The sequence below is a fragment of the Acinonyx jubatus genome, chromosome E3 (assembly GCF_027475565.1).
Source record: "Acinonyx jubatus isolate Ajub_Pintada_27869175 chromosome E3, VMU_Ajub_asm_v1.0, whole genome shotgun sequence".
In the NCBI taxonomy this organism is placed as follows: Eukaryota; Metazoa; Chordata; class Mammalia; order Carnivora; family Felidae; genus Acinonyx; species Acinonyx jubatus.
The window spans coordinates 38,894,869-38,917,002 of record NC_069398.1 but is presented as its reverse complement, the minus strand read 5'-3'; the positions used below and the strand labels follow the sequence as shown (position 1 = coordinate 38,917,002).

General features: G+C 59.8%; 2 protein-coding genes across 7 annotated transcripts; both read right to left on the bottom strand.

Annotated features, from left to right (window-relative positions):
- Positions 1-2,566: 2,566 nt before the first annotated feature.
- Positions 2,567-6,156, bottom strand: IL32 (interleukin 32). 3 transcript variants are annotated; one of them, XM_053213133.1, is made up of 7 exons: positions 5,881-6,156; positions 5,722-5,769; positions 4,398-4,436; positions 4,194-4,250; positions 3,762-3,791; positions 3,533-3,595; positions 2,567-3,140 (listed from the first exon to the last, which is right to left on the bottom strand). In XM_053213133.1, the coding sequence occupies exons 2-7, from the start codon at positions 5,734-5,736 to the stop codon at positions 2,823-2,825; spliced, it is 522 nt and encodes a 173-aa protein (XP_053069108.1). In that variant the 5' UTR covers positions 5,737-5,769; positions 5,881-6,156; the 3' UTR covers positions 2,567-2,822. The 3 variants fall into 3 exon arrangements, with proteins under 3 accessions (XP_053069108.1, XP_026899217.1, XP_026899218.1); XM_027043416.2 differs by lacking the exon at positions 5,881-6,156 and having other exon boundaries at positions 5,722-5,781; XM_027043417.2 differs by lacking the exons at positions 5,722-5,769; positions 5,881-6,156 and adding an exon at positions 4,788-5,700.
- A 44-nt stretch (positions 6,157-6,200) lies between these two features.
- MMP25 (matrix metallopeptidase 25) lies at positions 6,201-20,397 on the bottom strand. Of its 4 annotated transcripts, none has more exons than XR_008294532.1 (12): positions 19,766-20,397; positions 19,236-19,368; positions 17,693-17,837; positions 17,322-17,614; positions 12,468-12,644; positions 12,291-12,375; positions 12,058-12,140; positions 11,146-11,298; positions 10,800-11,057; positions 8,919-10,651; positions 7,532-7,856; positions 6,201-6,261 (listed from the first exon to the last, which is right to left on the bottom strand). XR_008294532.1 is itself a non-coding variant. In XM_053213132.1 (10 exons), the coding sequence occupies exons 1-10, from the start codon at positions 19,853-19,855 to the stop codon at positions 10,380-10,382; spliced, it is 1,689 nt and encodes a 562-aa protein (XP_053069107.1). In that variant the 5' UTR covers positions 19,856-20,397; the 3' UTR covers positions 8,313-10,379. The 4 variants fall into 4 exon arrangements, 1 of the variants encoding a protein (XP_053069107.1); XR_008294531.1 differs by having other exon boundaries at positions 6,203-6,261; positions 7,532-8,317; XR_008294533.1 differs by lacking the exon at positions 7,532-7,856 and having other exon boundaries at positions 6,243-6,261.
- Between the last annotated feature and the right edge of the window lie 1,737 nt (positions 20,398-22,134).

Below are 22,134 nucleotides of genomic sequence, written 5' to 3'. Positions count from 1 at the left end.
TGGTCATCCTCCCCTAGTCTTATCTCTCTGTATCAAAATACCCCTCCTTGTCACTAAAAATCACCTCAAAAAACCTCTTACCTACCCTAATTTCTCCCCCCACTCAATATGTCTCTCAACTAGTGAGGACCAATGTGATATACCATCTCAGAGTAATAACCCCCAAACAAACACCACAGATAGACTACACACCACACACCACCATCACATACAAACACACCCACTATCAATACCAAAAACCAAACCCCCCCCCAAAAACCCACACACACCCCCCCAAACCCAATCACACACACCCCACAACATCATTCTCAACACCCCCCATCCCCCACTCATCCCCCTCCCCCCCCATCCACTCCTTACCCCCTTACCTCAATACAAAACTCCCAACTATTCCTCTTTATTAACCACCTTCTTAAACAACAAATCCATCCAATCAAACTACACCTTCCATTTCCTCAAATTCCACATCCCTCTCCCTCCCCCCTTCTCACCCCCCAATAAATAACATCCTTATCCCCAACTCACTTTCCCCCTACCTTTCTACCATCCCCTCCCCATCATTAACCCCCCCCTACTCCCTTAAAACCACCAAACCCCCTTCTACCCCCCTTCCCCTTCCCCTTCTCATACTCTCCCTACATCCCCCCATCTTACCATATCCCCCTCTTTAATTTCCACCCCTTCCCTCATCCCACTAATCCCTTCATTTTTAATCTATCCTACCCCCTCACCCCCATACCTTCTTCCCCCCTTCTCTCCCCCCCCCACTTACCTTCCCCCCCCACTGCTCCCTCCCCCCCTTTTTCCCTCAATATCATTTTCACCTTCTCTCCTCTAATTTCCCCCCCTATACACACCTTCACACCTCTAGAACCCACTTTCCATACAACCACTTCATTTTTCCATCACCTTTCCACCCCCCCTCCACCCCCATCCCCCACCCATTCCCCTTTTCCCCACCTCCCATCATTTCCCCACATTCCCCCCATGACAGTACCTCTCCCTCCCACCCTTTGACATGCCTAGCCCAATCCACACCTGGCCTGGTACCCACACCGCATCCACCCCAGGGATTGTATAATATCCTAAGACACTCCTAAGCCCCTAACCTTCTACTTCACCCCCCCAACCAATGCACCGCGTCTAATACAAGACACACTGGCACGCATGGCTCGGCGCGCGGCCGCCCCCCCCCCCCCCCCCGCACGCCCACCCCCTGTGAGGCCCACTTCAGACCAGGGCACTCAACTCCTGACTACGTCCCCACGGACTAGGCTGTCCCGTTTCGCTCTGGGACAGCGAACACCTCCCCCGAGCCCCAACTGTCCCGGGCCTCGGTCGCCTCGCACAGGCTACCGCCGAGCCCGGAGCTCCTGCTGCGCTTCTCTCACGTGTCACCCCAGTACGTCCCATAGCCACATCTCCACATCGCACCGCTACGTCGCAGCTATAACATACACTCCCTCCCCTCAGACATCACGTACTCTACGCGCTTCTCTCATCGCATCTCTTCTCTCGTGAACAAAGACTCAAAAACTCATAAAGCGCATAAAAACGACTTCCATCTCGCCGATCGCCGTGACTGAGATAGCACATATCAGCCCCCTCCAGCATGTCCGCTCGGCGACACTCCCCTGGCGACCACAGTCCACCACACAACCACCCACTCTCCACAAAAATCACCCCACCACCCGACGGCCACCGCCACAGCAAATCGCGTCCTGGCAGACCTCCACAGTTGCCTCGGCCGTGTCTGGGCCCCACTCACGCACCACACACCATCCAACAACTCACCTCAACCCCACCCCCAACACCATACCCCCGTGTACCCAGAACCCGCGCGTCTGCTCTGTCCTCAGGTCAGGGCCCCGGAAACCGCCCCCCCCCCCCAGCTCTATCTCAGCAGCTGCCGTTTACGGCTAGACACCCCAATGCAAAAATCTGTGTGCAGCTGCAGGAAGCAGGATGTCAGTGGGGGAGGGGGGAGCTTCAGGGAAGCGGCCTCAAAAATGGTGAGCTGGGCCGACCCCCTCCCTGCCCTGGCCTTGCTCCTGGCTCCCCTCCCCCCACCCCCTCCCCAGTTTCTGCATTTGCAGGCCCCCAGGAGGCCTGAGCCAGAGATCTGAGTCCCGTCCCACCCTAGGCTGCCCTTCTCTCTGGTCCAGGTAGGGGTGAACCCCCCTCCCCCTCCCTACTCCTCCCTCCCCCGCCTCTGCCCCAACCTCAAAGACAAGGAGTTTCCACGGCCTGGTGAAGGATGAAGACCCAAGTCAGAAGAACAAGCCAAGGGGCAAATGTGCCTCAGGCCTGAGCTCCCTGCTGCCCCAGCGTCAGGCAACGCGCAGGCCAGAAAACTTCCAGCCCTTTCCACAGGCCAGTTGTCACCCGTGTCCATGTGTCCATGTACAGATTATAGAGGTCAGGTGGAACCCCCCCTCCCTGGGGTCCTGCCCCCTCCCCAGCCACTGGGGGCTCCTGCCTCCCGTCCAACAGGCACTCAGTTTAATTCAACCAACTTTTTTTTTTTTTTTTAACGTTTATTTTTTGAGAGACAGAGACAGAGCAGGAGCTGGGGAGGGGACAGCGAGAGGCGGGGAGTCACAGATTCCGAAGCAGGCTCCAGGCTCCAAGCTGTCAGCACAGAGCCCGACGGGGCGGGGCTCGGGGCTCATGCCCATGAACCGTGAGATCCTGACCTGAGCCGAAGGCGGACGCTCAACCGACTGAGCCCCCCGGGTCGCCCGCAGCCAACTCTTATTAGGACGCCACAGCCAGCGCGACGGGCCGGACCCGGACAAGGAAAGCGGCCGGGGAGGGCTGGGCTAGGCCTGGACGGCGCTCCTGAACACCTGAGCCACTGAGGTGCAGAAACTGTTAAAGGCGCTGCAGATGGCCTCCACCGCGTTGCAGAAGGCCTGAAAGCCGGCGGCCACCTTCTCCCTCAGCCACGCCAGTGCGGCTTGCCACTCGAGCTGCAGTTGGTAAAGCAGCCTTCGGAACAACCTCAGGGCTCGGTCACAAAAGCTCTCCTCCGTCTTCCGGACCACGGGGTGCTCCTTCTCTTCCAGGTCGAGGACGGAGGACCTCAAGACTCTGGAACGTAGCTCCTGCCGCACTTCGGGAAGTAACGGGCTGCATTCCTGCGAGGGTGGGGGTGCCGTTCGGGTCGGGGTCCCACCTGGAGGACGCGGCCCAGGTCCTGGCCCCGGCTGAGGCCTCCCCACCTGTGTGAGAGTCTGGGAGCCAGAAGCCCGGCTCTCCCGCTGACAGCTCCACACTCGAGAAGACTCCATCCAGGGGCTCGGCCCCTCCGTGCCTCCCCACCGGCAGGGAGCAGCGTGGTGCTCGCGGACGGGCGTCTGAGCCCGGCACCAGCCCCGCGCGGCCCCTCATACGCGGAGGCACCCCTCCACCCTCAGCTTGGCCGGGGGGGGGGGGGGCGGGGGGCACTGTGCACACACGTGACCAAGTCAAGACAGAACAGGGGGGGCAGGAAAAGCAAGCAGGGCTGTGATGGGCGTCTCACACTCACCTCGTCGTTGTTCTGATGATGATGAAGGTCCACGGCTTCCAGCATGATCTCGTTGAAGCCATCCTGGGGAGAGGGGACGGTTCGGAGCTCCAGATCTGCTCCTGTCTGTGGCCTCCATACATCCAGGGGAGTGTCAAGGGAGCCAGGAGCCCGGATCCGATAACAACGACCTGGCTGTAGCCCTGGGGACCGAGCTTTGGTGGGGGCGGGGGGGGGGGGGGAGACTCACCTCCACCTCTTCCAGCCTGAGCCTCTGTTGCTGCGGGGTGGGGGGGAGTCACTTGGTTTAAAATCCTCCCAGCCTCTCCCGCCCGCAGTCATCTCCCTCAAGTCCCCACCTGTTCTCTGCTCCCCAGGCCCCCATCACTGGGTCCAGCCCAGGGGCCTGGGGACCAGGTATCTGGCATCCCTGCTCTGTCGTCAATATGCGCAGTGACTTGATCACCTTCCTAAGCCTCCCTGGGCCTCTGCATTTCTCCCCTGTGCCCTCACCTGCACACGGGTGTGAACTAGGAGAGTGTGCCAGGAGGTGCCCAGGTGTAAGGAGTGAGCAGACCCGAGGTAGCATCTCCATCACCCTCACCGTCATCGTGGTCATTGTGAAACCACCCACCCGACCCCAACTGTAGAGCGCATGGGAGTGGGGGGCGCGGCGACCCACCGGTGCTCCTTGGGATTGGTGTTGGGTCCTGTCACAGAAGATGTCCACCAGCTGGTGCTGCGCAGAGAGGAGAGGCGGAAGTGAGAGAGGCCTCATCGTTCCCCCTCCGGGGGCCCCTGGGTGGCCCAGAACGTTCTCAGCTCCACACAGCAGGACCCAGGTCCCCCTCTCTCCCCCAGACACACACTGGGAAGAGCTTCTTACCATTTGGTGCCTCATAAACTCAATAGGATTTCTGCCCACCTGTGGGGGTGACAGTGATACTCAGACACATGTGACCTTGTCACCCCCCACACTTGCTGTACACACACACACACACACACACACGCACGCACACACCCTCACCACACGCATGGGTGAGCATTGCCCCAGAGTGCTCAGGATCCACTGTGTTACCAAATACCTGTCCCTCTCCTTCCCGGCTGACGGGCTGGCCAAGGGACGGGCTGGCGGGGGCAGTGCTCTTGAAGGCGGTGACAGGTATGCAGCTCTTGACGGCTGGCTCTGCAGACCCACCTCCCCTGCCCGGACCCTCGGCTTGCCCCACAGAAGCGCAGGGCAGCCCGGACACGGCATCACGGGTCTCCACCAAACCTGGTGCCGGCTCCCTGGTCACTGGGCAGTCCCTGCCACACGCGGAACGTCCACGGCTCTGGGCAAATATCTGTTGTGAGGCACCCGTCTCCACGCTTCTTGAGTCCCTGATGGCACCAGCCTGTCACCCCAATCGGGGGCGCTGGCCGCAGGGAACAATTTGCTCTCCAACTCGGGCTCCCAAACTGGGCGTGGCCACCGAGCCTGGGGTCATTCCAGAGTCCGCTGTGACAAACCCCGCAGGGCCCTGGAGCCTGTGGCCAACCTCACAACGGGGGTGGGGGAGGTGACTGGACACCCCAAAAGGGAGGAACAGACACCAAGGTCCTGGGCGGCAGGCCCAGGCAGGGAGGAATTTTTAAACTTGGCAGGAAAGCACGACCTCCCCCCCCCCCCAGGTTTCCGGGGTATCGGGACAGGGTCTACCCGGGATCGGCGCCTCTGGCCCTATAGACCCTCCATGCCCCAGCTGCACCACCAACGCATCGGGTCCAGCTCCTGGAGTCACCCCCTTGCCCTCATACACAGCGTTCCTCAGTATCCTTAGCAGACACACACGCAGACCCTCTCCCCGTAGTTTGCCCCCAGACCGGAAATCTGGCCCCACAATCGGGACCCACTGTATAAAGTGAATGACTCACAGCAAAATGAAACGGTGAGGCTGTCTGTCAATAATTATTCAGAATTTCAGGCAGTGAGAGAGCATTCAACAAAGTAAGCCGGGGGTGGTTATGAGCCTGGGGCCCTGTTGAGTGCACGGGTCACCTGCCTCTGACCCCCTGCTTCCCCAGTGGACTCCCCCATTGGCCTAGGAGAACGGGACAGAGCCAGGTGCACGTGGAGAGATCAGGGGGTCTGGGGGCCAGCGCGAGCGGGAGAGGGGGACACACAGCGGGGAAGTGGAATCTGCCCCCCCCCAATTGCTCTCACTCACCTTGGAGGACCACATGGTGGCTCAGGGCTCTGGGGGCTGTGGCCTGGCGGGGAGGAACAGGTGTGAGTTAGAGGGTTCAGGGAAGCGGCCTCCCCGCCAGCCCACCCACCACTGGAAGTCGCTTTGGCTGCAGCCTCCTCCCCAGGCTGCCCGGTCACCTCACAGATTCTCCCAGCCTATGCTTCTGCTCCAGAGAGAGCTTCTGATTTAAGAGGGAGGAGGGAGGAGGGAGAGGCTGGGGGTGGGTGGAGCCTGGCTTGGAGGCAGGATGTGAGGCTGTGTGTGTGTGTGTGTGTGTGTGTGTGTGTGTGTGTTTGTGTGTACGCACGTGTGTGGCACACGGAGACAGAAGCAAGGACAGGGAGACCACCTGGGAGGGGGTGGGCAGGGCCTCTGGCTGTGCCCCCTCCACTCTCTGAGCTGGGGTGGGGAACTTCAGAGCCCAGGAACAAGCCTCTTTCTCAACCTTACTGGCCCGAGACAGGGAAAGACAGAGGGAAAGTCCAGACTGGTGAGAGCAGATCGGGGCACTCCCAGGTTCTGGAAAATGAAGTCATCCTGTTGAGGGTCAAGTAAGGTACTGGGGAATGCTGACTAGGTCACTTGGAACGGAGCATACCCCAGCTCCAAAGTCCAGAGAATGTTCCAAGCACCTTCAGGCCCAAGGCAGAGCAGGGCTGGCAAGATCCCTAAGGTGGGCCCACCGGGAGGGGTGGGGAGGGGAGCTGAGCAGACTGCCCCATGGGCCCCTGCAGGGAGGCTGGAGGTGATGCCTGTCTGCCATGGGACAGGGTGAAGCCCTCAGGAGGAACTGAGGGCCTAGGGTCAGCTGGCCAGACTATCCTGAGCCCTCCTGGGGCCGAGGGGCACCATGTCCCCGGCCGGCCCTGTGCAGTTCTGGGGTCACCCCCAGTTCGGCTCGCCCTACTCTGGCCCAGAGTCCCCCCGCTTCACCACAGCCGTGTCTACCCTCTACACTGGGGCTGCCCGGTGCCTGGGGCCGCGAAACCGATCAAGGCCTCGACAGGGTGGTCAGGCGGCGGCCTCGAGGGCCGTGGGGGAAGGGTCTGTTCCAGCCTCTCTCCCAGGCCTGTGGATGACCCTCTTCGTGCTCATGTCATTCTTCTAGCATGCGTGTCCGTCCGCTAACTTCCCATTTTTATAGGGACACCAGTCTTACCGGATTAGGGCCCATCCAATGACCTCATTACCTTGATTCCCTCTACAAAGATCCTATCTCCAAATAAGGTCACCGTCTGAGGTCCTGGCGATTAGGACTTGAACACGAGGACCTGGGCTCCCGAGGGGCCCCCAGAAGGACAGAACTGTAAAGCAGATTTCCTTGGCGCAAGCCTCACTTGCATTGACTAGACCCCAGCAGGCGTCTCCTGGCCCCTTAGGAGCCCATCAACGGTCTGAAACGCCCCGTGCACACCTCAGAGTCCAGATCCTTCCCTGAGCCATCTTTAAATTCCAGGTGGGGAGAGAAAAGGTGGAGGCTGCAGGTAACGGTCCTGGGCTTCTTTCTCGGGAAGCACGGCCCCCTGACCCCACGAGACGCTTGGCCCCTCCGTGACGGTCTCGCAGATCACCGTCAGCAAGCATTTTGCGTCTCGGCAGGCTGCACCATTTTCTATACAGCTTTGGCGAGAAACAACTCACACGCAACTCCCCCACTGAAGCGTATAATTCAACGCACAGAACCGTGCACCCGTCACAGCCAATTTCAGAACATTTTCGTCGCCTCAGAAAGGCGAGCCAGCACCCACCCCCCCATCCCAAAGCCCCGCCCAGACAGCCACGCATCTACTCTCTGTCTCTGGAGTTCCCTGGTCTGGATGTTTCATATACACGGAATCACATAGAGATGGTCACGCCGTGACCTTTTGTGACCGCCTTTTGCACTTAGCACGGGGCTTTCAATTCCTCGGGGTTGTAGCGCGAACCCGCGCTTCAGTCCTTTCGAAGGCTAAAGAACGCTCCACTGTATGAACGTGCCACTTCCCGTATCCACGCGTCTGTCCATGGACATTCGGGTTGTTTCTGCCTTTTGGCTCTTACGAATCACGCTGCTGTGGACGCCCGTGTACAAGTTTCTGTGCGGATGTCTGTTTTTAGGTCTCTTGGGTTCACACCTAGGAGGAGAATTGTTGGCTCCTATGATAGCTGACTAGGTTTTCCACTTTTTGAGGAACCACCAGATGATTTTCCAAAGTTACTGCGCCCTTTTCTATCCCCAGCGACAGCGCGTGATGGTCCGTTTCTCCACATCCTCGCCCACGCCGACTATGATGTTTTTGATTCTAGCCGCCCTGGCGGGTGTGAAACAGTATCCCCGTGTGGTTTTGATTTTCATTCCCCTTATGACTAGTGACGTCGAGCATCTTTTCGTGGGCTTGTCAGCCACTTGTACGTTGTCCTTGGAGGGATGTGCATTCTGATCCTTTGCCCATTTTTAAATTGGGTCATTTACCTTCTGCTTATTAAGCTGTCAGAGTATTTTATATATTCTGGATACGAGCCTCTCATCAGATATGTCCTTTGCAAATATTTTCTCCCGTTTGGTGGGTGGTCTTTTCATTTTTTTAATGGTGTCCTTTGAAGCACAAATATTTTACATTTTGATTATGGGACCATTTTAAGGATAAAAGTGATCAATTTGACCTGGCATTTTTCTGTAGTATACTTAAGAATATGTGTGTGTGTGTGTGTGTGTGTGTGTGTGTGTGTGTATTTTTCCCCCTAAGATTTACTTCTAAGTAATATCTACACTCATTGTGGGGCTGGAACTCACAACCCTGAGATCAAGACCCTCAGGCTCCACCAACGGAACCAGCCAGGTGCCGCAGACAAAGTGTTTTGTTTTAAAGTAGGCTCCGTGCCCAAGGTGGGGCTCAAACCCAAACCCACAACCCTGAGACCAAGAGTCACATGCTGTTCTGACTGAGCCAGCCAGGGACCCTTAATATATTTTTAAAGGCTGGAGAAGTCTCCGTGTAGCACTAAAAGAAGCCCCAGATTTCACATTGGATGCCCCTCCTCTGAGGTCCCCTAGCCGGCTTTTGAGTTTCTCTCTGTTCCCTCCTCCCACTCACTCTCTTTCCGTCTGTCACCCCACTGCCTGTCAACTCTGAATCCCAAGTTCTTCTACAAGACAGAGCAATTCAGGTCTGTCAAGCTCCTGCCACCAAACTCACCCCGGATCCATCTGTGCTCAGGAGAAATGAAGGGCTTTCTCTCGGGTCACTTTCATTGTCCTCCTGTGTGGGGCTCATAAGCTTTTAAAATATAAGTTTCCTCCTCCATATATTTTGAAAGGATCCTGACAGAGGCCCGGGTTTCGGGTTTTCTGGTGGCTTGGAATTCTCAGGTCACGGGTTGGCTGAAGACACCTGGCTGTTGCCCTCCGACTGGTCAGCTTGTCCTGACCGAGGGCCCTGCACGCTGGGACAGCAGCCCGCAGCCTCAGCCCCAGGCAGCACTGTGGGCGGATGGCAACCCAGGAAGTGGCCCCTAAGCGGCTCCACCCAAAGGGGATAGATCCTACTCGAGCAAGGCCATCAACCTGATTCTGCAGAGAATGTGCTCAGGTTGGTCCCTGGGAGGGAGAACACTTCAGAGACACAGAAAAACCACAAGACAAAGATGACAGCTGTTGTCCCGGCCCCCTCGCCCATCAGGGCTGCCCCCCCAAGCTTACTCGAGTGCAGACTCCTGGCCCCAGCCCCCAAGTGATTCAGGGTGAGGGCATGGGATCCGCATTTTTAAGTTCCCTAGGTGATTCTGATGTGGAAGATTCCAGAAGTGCAGTTCCAGAGGTACTGATGTAGGTCCGGAATTCGGGGAGGAGTGGGAGGTGAATGAGGTGGTCCTCCCACTCATCACCCAGGGGTGCTGAGGAAGCAGTGACCCCTGGATGGAAAGGGAACTCAGTCCACTGTCTTCACAGCACTGAGCCGCGGAGAACCCAAGAGTTCTCCCTGAGGGAAGCGGTATACACTCCGGTGTGGAGGGACTGAGTGGATTTTTAGGGATTGGAGGGTGTTCTGTTGAACCGGGACTGTTCTGGGTCCAAGATGGTGACCAGAAAGGAGGTCCACAGGGGCCTCGGTTGTGGAGGGTCGTCTGGGTGGCCACTGATGTCACCCAGGACATGGGACACTGATGTCACCCAGGATATGGGACACTCGTGCTCAGGGGTAACTTGAGGGCTGGATCTGGGGTCCCCATCCACGTGGCATTGCCTGGGACGTTGCAGAAGCAGGACAGTGGGACTCTTCTGGGAAATTCGGAGCAGCAGGTGGAGAGAGGGGCTGGGGTTCAGTTGCCCCAATCAGTCCAGTCCTCTAAAGCCCCAAACAGCCAGGAGCCGCTATGAGGAACCGCTGTTGCCAGGTGGGGCCAGGGCTATAGTCACAGGCTGCTGAGAAGCACCAGCTCTTCCAGGGAAAAAGAGCTTCCTGTAGCGGCAGCGCGTGGCGCAGCCAGGACAACGGTGGGGGTGGGGGTGGGGGTGGGGCTGGGGGGGGAGGGTGAGAGGGGGGGTGCTGGAACGGCGAGGGTGAGCACATGGCCCGTCCAGTCTAAGGGCTAGCCATTTGTCCGAGTCCCCAGGGCGAAGCTCCACCCGCATGAGCCCCGCCCCGGGACCGTCCCCCTCAGCTGGAGGCGACGCCCCCCACCAGCGGGGGTAGAAGGGACAGCAGGAAGGACAGCGACGGCCGCCCTGAGGCCTGATTGATCTCGCACTGACAATTGCAGGCTCCGGGCTCCCGGGTGGCTTTGGGGGGCCTGGGGGAGCGTGGGTCGGCGCTGGGGGCCGGGCAGTCCAGCCACTTGGGGCCCATGGGTTGGGGGGAGTCGGACTCCGCCTTGACGCTGCCCTTGGGAAAGCGCCAGTAGTAGGCGCCCTTGAAGAAGTAGGTGTCACCTGCGGGGCAGGGAGGAGACACTTCGGGGGCCGGTCCAGACTGCCCCTCCCGCCGCGCCGCGTCCCTCCTGAGGGCTCCCCGAAACCCCCAGGAGGTCCCCTCTCCCCGTCCCCGGGACCCCCAGCCCCTCCGCGCGCCCTCTCCCACCTGCGTTGCTGACGGTGACATCGTCGGGGGCGGGAGGCGCCCCTTCCCAAAGACTCAGGTCGCGGGGGTAGCCGGGGTCCGGGCGCGCGGCCGCCTCGTCGTACCGCCAGTAGCGCCCGCCCCGGATCAGGTAGGTCTTCCCGTTGAGCGGCCACGAGAACACGGCGTCCACCTGCTCTCCGGCCGGCAGCCCCAGCTCCGTGAGCGGCCGCGGGGCGCCCTCTAGCTGCCGCTCCTGGAACACCCAGAACTGGGGGCCTGGGGGGCGCGGGGGGCGGCAGGTGAGCAGGGGCGCCCCCCACCCGGCTCCCGGCGCCACCCCGCCAGCGCCCCGGCGCCCGCTCACCGCTGAAGAGGAGGATGCCGCCGTCCCGGGGCCGGGCGTAGGCGGCCTGGATGACCTTCACCCCGGCGGGCAGCCCCTCCCAGAAGCGGTGGAGCCTGGCGGGCCGGGGCGACACCAGCTGTCCCGAGGGTTGAACGCGCCAGAACCAGGGGCCTGTGGGGGGGGCGGGAGGGGTGGCCAGGGGGGCCCGAGATGACCAGAGTCTTCTCCCTCCAGAGGGTGCCTGGGGGACTCAGGTCATGATCTCAGGGCTCGCGGGATCGAGGCGGGCTCTACGCTCTGATCGAGGCGCCTGCTTCGGATTCTGTGTCTCCCCTGCTCGCTCCCTCGCTTTCTCAAAAATAAATAAACATTAAAAAAAAAGAAGAAGAAGAAGAAGAAGCGCTCCTTTATTTAAAAAAAAAAAAAAGTCTTCTCGCTCAGAGTGGGTGCTGGGACTCCCTCTGGCGGCTGGGCGAGGAAGTCCATCGGGATTTCACGGGTACAGGGGCTCTGGAGTGACCAGCTCTCCCAGGACTTTTCTTTTTTTTTTAAGTTCTTTTTTTTTTTTAAGTTTATTTATGTATTTTAGAGAGAGAGACAGAGAGACAGAGAGAGAGCAAGCTGGGAAGGGAAGAAGAGAGGAGACAGAGGGTCCTAAGTAGGCTGGCTCCAGGCTCCCAACCAGCGGCACAGAGTCCCATGTGGGGCTTGAACTAACCAACCATGAGATGGTGGCCTGAGCCCAAACCGAGAGTCAGACACTTAAAGGAACAGGCTGAGTCACCAGGCACCCCCAGGGCTTTCCTTTTTTTTTTTTTTTTGTCAGCACTGAGAGTCCCGAGTCCTGGGAAACCCCACAGGACTGGTGGGTCATCCTAAGTGGGTAGGTCGCCAACTACATTGCGTCAGGGGAGATCTAAGATGACTCACCTTTGAAGAAAAAGGTTTCACCACGGATGTTAGCGATAGCATCAAAATTGCCTTCGCATCGGTCAGGGGTGGGGAGAGAGGGGCTACAATGGAAAGGAGAGGTGAGCAGAGAGGAGTCGGGGCTCCTAGTGTCTTCACTTACCCTTGAGAAGAGCCCCGGGAGGTAGGGACTCTTACCAAGCCCACCTCACCAAGAACCACGCCGAGGTAGGGAGGTCACCCCCCTCACTCACCTGTCTGGGGGCAGGGCAGGGGGTGGGGGAGGAGGAGCCAAGGGTTTCCTTGTGGGCTTATCATAAGGGGTCTGGGGCACCTTCCCTGTGGAGAGAGAGCCAGAGAGGCATGAGTCCCCCGACTCTGCTGATGAGGCCACAGGGCAAGCCACCGTCCCCGGTCCCCAGCCCCTGTACCATAGAGCTGCTGTAGGCCTTCCCGGTCGTCCTGGGATAGGCGGTACTTGTGGGGGTCGCCCACCGGGCCCTGGTAAAAGGGCCTCATGATTGAGTCCGGTGCCGAGGAGTGGCCCAGGCCCAAGGCGTGGCCAAACTCATGAACAGCCACAGCAAACAGGTCCGTCCCCTCACCATCTGGGGAAGGAGGGAGACTGGGCTCGAGCTCCACCCTTCCCCCCATGCCAGAAAAGAAGGCGGCCAGGAAGCCCCCGGAGGGGGGCCTGCTGGCAGAGGGACAGCTGGACAGCGGGAGACCCTCCAGACACGGCCACACCCAGACCCCTCCCCGAGTCACCGTCCTTCCTGGGTGCGTTCACTTACTCGGGAGTTTTTTTTCTAGTAGCCTGGTCTGGCAGTTCTGGACACTTGGGGACAGGACCGGAGACCCGCAGAACGGGTCAGGGAAGGGGCAGGAGGAGATGGCCTGGACAGAGGAAGGGGTGGCCTTCCTGCCGTAGTCCTGGCCCCCAGGAAAGGAAGCCCGTGCACTCAGAAACACTCTGGGGAAAGCGGGAACCTGGGGGTGCACGCGGGTCTCCGGAGGAAGCCCCAGCCTTGGAGTCTCCCTCTTTCGGGCTGCCGTCTGGGGCCAGACGCCCCCACCCACAAGGAATGTCGCTCAGTCTCCTTGGCTCGGGGTTCCCAAGACGTTCGCCCCTCTCCCACGCTCATGGTGCTCCACTCCCTCCTCCCATGCACGCCCCTCTAGTGCCCACACCCCCATCCACCTTTCTGGGAGCCTCCCCCCTCCCCAGCTTCAGACGGCTCCTCAGGCAGGCTCTCTCGGCCCTGGCGGCCGGCCTCGTTCCCACCCTCTCTGACCACAGCCTCGTCCTCGGGGACCCAGCCTGGGCGCCAGGAGGGAGCCTGTGTCCACTGCCAGCTGCTGGCCGAACCCCAGCTCCTCATCGACCCAGCGGCTGCCCGCCGGCTCCTCCTCCAGCCCCGAGAAGCCGAGGGAGCGAGACAGCAAGAGAGGCGAGCAGCTGCCCAGATGTTGATGTGCCGCGTGGAAATCCCTAACCAGGGTCAGCAGTGTTGAAGGCGGAAGTGACCCGGTGAGTCGGAAAGCAAATTTCTCTCAGCCCCTCAAGGCTGCTGGACGAGAATGTGAGTGTGAAGGGGTAAGCGAGGGGTGACACGGGCCGTCATTTATGTCTCGTAAACCTCTTCCTTCCAGCCTCATTTTACGGGTGGGAAACTGAGGCACGGGGCGGTCAGGTTAAATGACAGTACGGCCAATTAGTGCCTTTCAGCAGCGACTTCACCTGACCTTGGTCCAAATGCATCCGTACTGACAGGTCTCCGTGTGGACTGTGGGTTTTCTTACTGCACTGAGTCCCTTTTCTGAGAAACTGGAGGAAGTTGGGTGTTTATGACAAGTGGATCTCTTTCCCCCTCCTTCCCTGCTTCGCCTCCCCCTTTGGCCACACCCATCGTTGCACCCTTCACCACCCCCCTCCCATGCAGCTGGGGGAATTGCACAACCCTAGTCCACAAGACTCCCGGTGGCCGCTCTCCGAGGGTCATCGATACCTCCTCCCAGTCCTGCTCTAGACCTCACCAGGCAGATCCTTTGAGCTCTCCACTAGCCTCAATTCCAAGCCCACAGCCCCTCAAGCTGCTCCCCAGCTCCAGCCTTAACTCTTAAGAGGACAAGTAGGTCAGATGTGTTTCCTATTTCATCAAGACACGCTGGCCGATGTAATCTGTAACTTCCTGTGCACCCAGGCAGACAGCTGTATCTCCCCCGTGTTCACCTCCTATCTCCTGCCCTGCCCTATGTGAGGCCCCTGCTTCGCTCACCTCCTGTAGGACAAGAACCCATCCATCCATCCCTGCATCCCTGTGTATGTCTGTCCATCCATCCTTCCATCCATCCATCCATCCATCCGTCCGTCCATTCATCCATCCATCCATCCATCCGCCCATCTGTCCATGCATGCATGCATGCATCCATCTGTCCATCCATCCATCTGTCCATCCATCCATCCGTCCATCCATCCGTCCATCCATCCATCCATCCGCCCGTCCATGCATGCATGCATGCATCCATCCATCCATCCATCCCATCCGTCCGTCCATCCATCCGTCCATCTGTCCATCCATCCACCTGTCCATCCATCCATCCATCCCATCCATCTATCCATTCATCCATCCATTCATCTATCCATCCGTCCATCCATGTGTCCATCCATCCGTCCATCCATCCATCCATCCGTCCAACTGTCCATCTATCCATCCGTCCATCTGTCCATCCATCCATCTATCTGTCCATCCATCCATCCATCCATCTGTCCATCCATCCACCTGTCCATCCATCCATCCCATCCATTCATCCATCCATTCATCCATCCATTCATCTATCCATCCATCCATCCATGTGTCCATGTGTCCATCCATCCATCCATCCCATCCGTCCATCCATCCATCCATCTGTCCATCCATCCATCTGTCCATCTATCCATCCATCCATCTATCCATCCATGTGTCCATCCATCCGTCCATCCATCCTTCCATCCATCCATCCCACACCTCTTTCTTTCTGTTGGCTCATCCAGCATCACTAAGTGCTCAAGACCCTCATCCTAAATCACCTCAGTACCTCTCCGTATCTGTATCTGCCCCCATCCACACCCCTCTCCTTCCCTAGCAAGTTCTGTGGTCAGTGGTGTAAACTCAGAGTTCACTTCCTCAACCCCTCTCATGTCTGACTTCACTGTGGTCGGGACTCCTCCCCCACCTGCCAAGGCTGCAGGCAACCGAGGTCCCTTTGTCCCCAGACGATCAGATCTAGGCCCATGTAACTTACTGGACTGGCCTGCTGCCCTGCCCACTGCTGACCACTTCCTTCTTTGCTCTAGTTCTTGGTCACCTGTGGGCCCGTTCTTTCTCCATTGCCTTTGATCCCCGCCCCCCCGCTACCCTCCCCTTAACTGTGGGGCTCTCCACAGCTCCATACTTGACCCTCACGTTCTACACTTTCCTCCTAGAGCCTTAGCCACCCCCCGAGGACCACTGACTCTAATCTGCCACGAGGCCCAGCTCATAGCAGCTGGCGATGAACAGAGCGTTACTTCCGGCCGGCCCTGTGCTGACAGCCGTAGGTCAATTACTTATGAGATCCGCAAGCCCACCCTGCCAGCAGGTACTGTTGTAACTCCCATTTCTCAGACGAGGAAACTGAGCACATCGAGGTCAAGAAACTTACATGCGTGGCAAGCAGAGGAGCCCTCACCTGAGTTCCGCTTCAAGCCGGCATGCTTAAATGCTGCGTGACACAGCCTCAGGTCTGTGCATGCTGTGGGCACCTCGCCCAAACCCTACAGAGCCTGTGCGCCCATCCTCTGGCTGCCCCCCTCCCCAGAAGATGGCTCTCCCTTCTGGCCAGCCTCCAGGCCACAGGAAGCTCGCAGCCAATGGCGGATTGTTAAGACTGGAAGAGCTGGAACCCTAGCCCCCAGGCAGGACCAACCCTGTGAGCTATTCATGCTCCTGAGCTCAGGCTCCTCTCAGCTGAGACCACGTCCTGGCTAAGCCTCTTTCCCCAGCCCTCTCTTGCTTCCCTTTCCCCTGAGAACATACCCTGTGAAACTGCTTGCACAAGACTTTTCAACTCGAGCTCCACTTCTGGGGAACCTGACCTAAGCCAGAGAAGTCCAAGTTCTAAAGCAAGACACTCAACCGCTAATGCACCGCCTGCACGGAAGGGCCCGCAAGCAGTGCAAACCCGAGGCCAAGGTGAAGTCACCCTGCCCTCCAAGGGCCGGCTCTTCCTCCTGCGGCACCTCCCACTGCCATGAACAAGACCCCTTCCTGTCCGTCCCCTCTGCCGCCAGGATCCAGTGGGATCCCAGTCCCTGCCCATCCGACTAAACAGCCCTCCCCCCCCACCCCTGTGCCACTAGCCCTGACTACCCTGTGTCAGCCAGCTCAGTGGCTTGCGCTTTGTCCTCTGCGCCCACCCCGCACCCCCACGCACTCGGGGACAGCGGGACCTGGTGGGCTAGTCGGCACGTGGTACACGTGTATGGAATAAACAGTCACCCCTTCTAGGAAGCCCCGTCCATCAAAGGTTCTGGGCAGGCCTCCGCTCGAGGCTGTGGTCCTCGGGGACTTCCTCTGCTATGATTTTCCGCAGCCGCATCACCGTGTGTAGCAACTGCCGGTTACCCTTCTGACTCAGCTGCTGCGCATGGCTGCTTTCCCATCTCTCGGTCCTCAGCTCCAGCTTGGCGCTGGACACCCGAGAGGCCTCTGTGATGGGCGATTTTGTGTGTCCGCTGAGCCAGCCTGTGGCGCCCAGTTGTTGAGCCGAGCACCAGGCCAGGTGTGGCTGTTTGGGGTATGGTGTAGATGGGCTCTGCATCTACGATCCGTTGACTACAAGTAAAGTAGACAGTGTTCCATGGTGGGCGGGCCTGGTCTGATCAGTTGAAGGCCTTAAGAGCAAACCTGAGGCTTCCCAGGGGGAGAAGGGAATTCTGCCTCCAGACTGCAACACAGAAAGCCTGTCTGGGTTTCAGGCGAGCCGGCCTGGCCTGCAGACATCGGACTCAGGATTGCAACATCAACTCTCACTTGAATTTCCAGCCTGCAGGACTGCCCTACAGATTTAGGCTCGCCAGCCTCCCCTATCCTACGAGCCAGTTGTTTAAAATAAATCACTTACACACACGCGTGCGCACACACAAGCATCCTACTTACTGGTTCTGTCGCTCTAGAGAAACCCAACGGACACAGCGTCCATCGATACGTGTGATTTCATAGGGAGAGACAGACTCGGGGAGAGGACGTCTCGGAAGGTCGTACCTTTTGACCCATAAGTCCAGATCTCCTCGTCGTCGAAGTGCGTGTCCCCAGAGATGGAGTGTTCCCCGGGGAAGAAGGCGTGGGCTAGGGTCCCTCCCTGCCCGTCGAAGGGGTAACTGTCCTGGTGGTACGCCCGGGCAAAGTCAATGACGATGTCGGGCTCCGTTGGGCTCTGAAAGCCCACCTCCTGGAATTTGAGGCCTGACTCGACGCCCCAGGTGGTCAAGGCGTGGTGCATGAGGGTCCTCACCATCTCCTGGCTCAGTGCCGAGCTCTGGGGGAAGGAGTGCACCCTGGGGAGACAGAAGGCAGCCCTTGGAGGCTGGGCCCGGCAGGCGGCGGGCCAGGGTGGGGAGGACACCGTCTCCTACCTCCACGTCAGCGTTCGCTTCTTCCACACGCTGCCGCTCAGGGCGTAGCGCCGGCGACGGCGACGACGTCTCACCAGCTCTGCCGCCCCCAGCACATCAGGCAGGGAGCAGCGGGGCCTGTGCATGGTGGCCATGGTCACCGGGTCTGTGGGAGGGGTTGCGGGGCAAGGGGATCAGCAGGAGGACAAACGGCTCTAGTCACGGACCCAGCCGCTTCTCCACGGACCAACAGGCTCAGAGAGGCTGAACCGCAGGCCCAAGAGGGCCCCGCCGCCGCTTGGATTTGCACGCAGGCTGCCCAGTTCCGGAAGCCAGCTCGTCGCAAAGGACAACACAGCTCTTCAGGACAGCGCCCCAGCCTTCACCGGACCCTGGACGGACTGCTGCCTCCATGCGGTGCTCGGATCTGGGGTCTGGGGTCCTGCTTCCCTGAGCCCTGGTGATCGGATGCGGCAGAAAGGAGCCATGGGGTGCCGTATGGACTCGTCTGAGGCTGGAGCCCCCTAGGCGGTTGACACACCTGACACCATAGGTCCCCAGGCCTCACCGCATCAGAGACCCAGGCAGGCTGGGTCTCTGGTCTCCCAGGTTAGACCTGCCTGGAATCCCCTGTCCTAGCTCGGCTCCCTTCACCAGCTGTCCCCTCGTCTTCAAGTGAAGGTCAAAGCTGACCACTGGTCAGGTGACAAAGGGCAATCGAGCACGTACAGATCCAGACACTACCCGGCGGGGAACAGGGCACCGAGAGGTCCTATCTCCTCCTGTGGCCGGCCAGCGCGCCCTTGGTTCCCTTCTTCCCCATTTTACCCAAGAGACGAGCCTCTCAGCTGTACCTCCAAAACATGCACCTTGAATTTAGCTCCCTCCTTCCTGGTCTCCGTTCTCCATCAGCAAACAGAGGAAGCTTACAACTGTAAATTCAGTCCAGTTGTCTCCCTCCTTCAAATCCTCTGGTGGTTGCTTATCATGCTTGTAATCAAACCCAAACTTCTTTCAAGCATCACACCCCCCCCCCCATCCCCCAGTCAGGCTCTTGCTTAGCTTTTCAATCCTCCTCTCATTACAGGCACAACACCTTGTGGCTACCACAGGGCCTTTGCACTTGCCTGGGACTCTTCTCCATCTTCCCATGGCTGGCGCCTCTTATTTGTGTCCCCTGGGTTCTTTGTCTCATAGAGCTCCCTTCAACTCATGACCCCTTTCAGAGGGATCTTCCCTGACCAGCATTTTATTCTCTTCAAAACACGAATCACCATCTGAAATGACCTGGCATATTTCGAGTCTTGATCCGTCTGTCTCTCTTCACTAGAGGGATGAGAGCAGGGACCTTTTCTGCTTTGTCCATCACTGTACCAGTAAAGCCAGAAACGGCCTTACACATTAGAGACTCTTAGTAACTATTTACTAAAAAGAAATGCCTGAGAACCTCCTGGGTTGGTCCCGGGGAATCAGCATTTTCATAGCTCCCGGGATTCAGGTGTGTGGGGAGGCTTAGAAACCGCTGGGTGCAGGGGCAGGGTGGGAGGGGGGGGTGTCTACCTACCCAGGAGGCCTGTCTCAGGCAGCCCGGCAAACCTCTGCATGACCTTGATAGCATCCCTCAGCTTCGCAGGGCTCTGCAGCTGTGCTTGGGCAGGGTGGGGTGGTGGCAGGTAGCCGTAGCGGGTCAGCCAGTCCTAGGCCGCAGGAAGGAACAGGTGAAGGGGGAAGAGTGCCAGAGACTCCCCCTTCCCGTCTCCATCCTGGGAGCCCCACCCCTCGCCAGCCACCCAGGCATCCGGAGCCCAGGGGTCCCAGCCCCGGCCACTGCCTGCTGTCCCTCTCAGAGTCCGGCCTCTCCAGCCCTGGGCTCTGCCTAGATCCATCGGTCTTGGTCTCCACCTCCCAGCCCGAAGCCCTTTATAGATCTTCAAATCCCAGCCCCAAACCTCATGGGTCCGAGAATCTGGGTCCCCAGACCCCATCCCCCAGCGCTCTGACTTGGAATCAGCCCCCAGCCTCCTCCTCCGGACCCAGGCGCCCTCCCCCCCCCCCCCCCCGCACTCCCCAGGGGCGCGCAGACCCCGCGCTCACCACTCCCAGGCTCACGTCCTGCGCGGAGGGCTCCTGGGCGCGCGCGGGCGGCGGCAGCAGCGGGAGCAACAGCGCCAGCAGCCCGAGCATGTCCGCGGGGCTCGGGGGGCCCGACCGCGGCGGCTCCGGGGACCCGGGGCAGGGGGTCGGGGGCCGGGAGAGGCCCGGGGAGCCCTGCGCGAGGTGGCAGCGGTGGGCAGGAGGACGGGGCGCCGGGACCCAGGGAGGCCCGACGCGGGGGACCCGGAGGCGTCCGGAGGAGGGCCCAGGGGTGGAGGGGGGGCTGGGGTCGCTGCGGGTCCCGGGAGGCCGGAGAGGGGACGGGAGGGGTGGCGGTGCAGCCTCTCCGGGTGCGCGGCGGTGGCCTCTGGGTCCTGGGCCGGCCCGGCCCCTCCCCCCGGGCGGGGCAGGGCTGTCGCACCGGATGAGCCCAGTCTTCGGACGGCCCGCGGGCAGCGACCAGCCGGACCCCGAGACCCTCCTCCGGGCGCTTCCGAGAGCGCGGGCGACGCGGGTGGGGGTGGCGGCGAGGAGCCCGTGCCGAGCGCCCCCCGTGCCTCCCCCGGCCGCAAGTTTCTCTTCCCAGAAGCCGGCTCCGCTGGGACTCTCCCGGGCACGGCTCGTTTCTCCTTTCTCCGCACGCCGCGGCCCGGCCCGAGGGGGTGGGGGGGAGGGGCGGCTCCGCGGCGCCCCTCCCCCTCCCGCCCTGCCCGGAGCCCCCCCGCGGGGGGGGGCTGGGACGCGCCCCTGCTCCGCGGGCGCCCGGGGGCGCTGGTCCCCCCGCCACGCGGGCTGCGGGGGTCTCGGCGTCCGCGGGCCGCGCCCCCCTCGCCGCAGGTGCCAGACGTTTAGGATCCCGGAGGCTCGGGCGCGTAGGACCCGGGAGGGGGCGGGGGGGGAGGGGCGGATCCCGCAGAGGCTCGGAGACCCGCAGGGCCACGCCTCACCCCTTCCCGGGGAAGCACAGGGAGAAATGGGCGGGGGGGGGGGCTCCCCGAGAGGGGCGAGGGGCGCGCGAGGGCCAAGGCTCTGTCTCTGGAGCCGTGCAGCGACCGGGCCCCACGTGTTTTAGACAAAATAAATAATGAGCAGGATTAGCGAGCTGGAGACGCAAACTCAAACAGTGAGATCCCGGCTGCGCTCATCAAACACCACACACCGGGTGCCGGAGACAGCGGACATGTATTTGTCCACACGGTTCCGGAGGCTGGAGGGCCGAGACCCAGGTGGCGGCCAGGTGGCTTCCTCCTGCCGTTTCCGTCCCTCTCCTGGGCTTGCAAAGGTGGCCCTGGCGCGCCCTCTGTGCCCGCGCAGCCCCGCTGCCTCTGTGTGCCCACATCTCCTCTGTGAGGACAGGAGCCACCCTGACGGCCTCCCTTTACCTTCGTCGCCTGGGTAAAGTCCCTGCCTCTAAAAACTGTCACCGTCTGAGGTCCTGGGGATTAGGACTGGACACGCAGTCCATGGCAAATCCCACAAAACCCTGCACTCCTCCTCCCGAGTTTCTCCTTTACTCTCAAACTGCGACACTCACAACACTTCTTTTTTTAATGTTTATTTATTTTTGAGAGACAAAGAGAGACAGAGTGCAAATGGGGGAGGGGCAGAGGGAGGGGGAGAAACAGAATCCCGAAGCAGGCTCCAGGCTCTGAGCTGTCAGCACAGAGCCTGATGTGGGGCTGGAACCCACAAACCGTGAGATCACGACCTGAGCTGAATTTGGATGCTCAACCCACAGAGCCCCCCAGGCACCCCAGCAACAATTCTGACACCAGATGTGTGTGGGGTTTTTCCCCACATCAAGCAGTTATTTGGCACACGAGCTGAGTGTACTGCCTTTCAACTCAATTTTTTAAAGTTTATTTATTTAGTTTGAAAGAGAGAGACAAGACATGTGAGCAGGGGAGGAGCAGAGAGAGAAGGAGAGATAGAATCCCAAGCAGGCTCCCCACTGTCATCGCAGAGCCGGACTCAACTCCGGCCTCAAATCACCAGCTGAACCGAAGCCTGAGATCATGACCTCAGCTGAAACTAAGAGTCAGACGCTTAACCGACTGGGCCACCCAGACGCCCCTCAGTTCAATTCTGACACTCCCTGGAGTTATCCCAGACCCCACAGGGTAAGGGCTCAATCCCTCTAGACTCCCCCCACCCCACTTCGGTTGCCAGCCATAAATAGCAGGTCCCCAGGTAACCCACAATTTCTGCCACCTTGGCTACGAATTGTAGGTTCCCATGAGCCCCTCTCCACCCCAATTCAACTATTTGCTAGAACAGCTCACAGAACTCAGAGAAACAAGCTTACCAGTTTATTACATAGTAAAAAATATGACAAAGGAGACAGATAAAGAGCCATGAAGTGATACGTA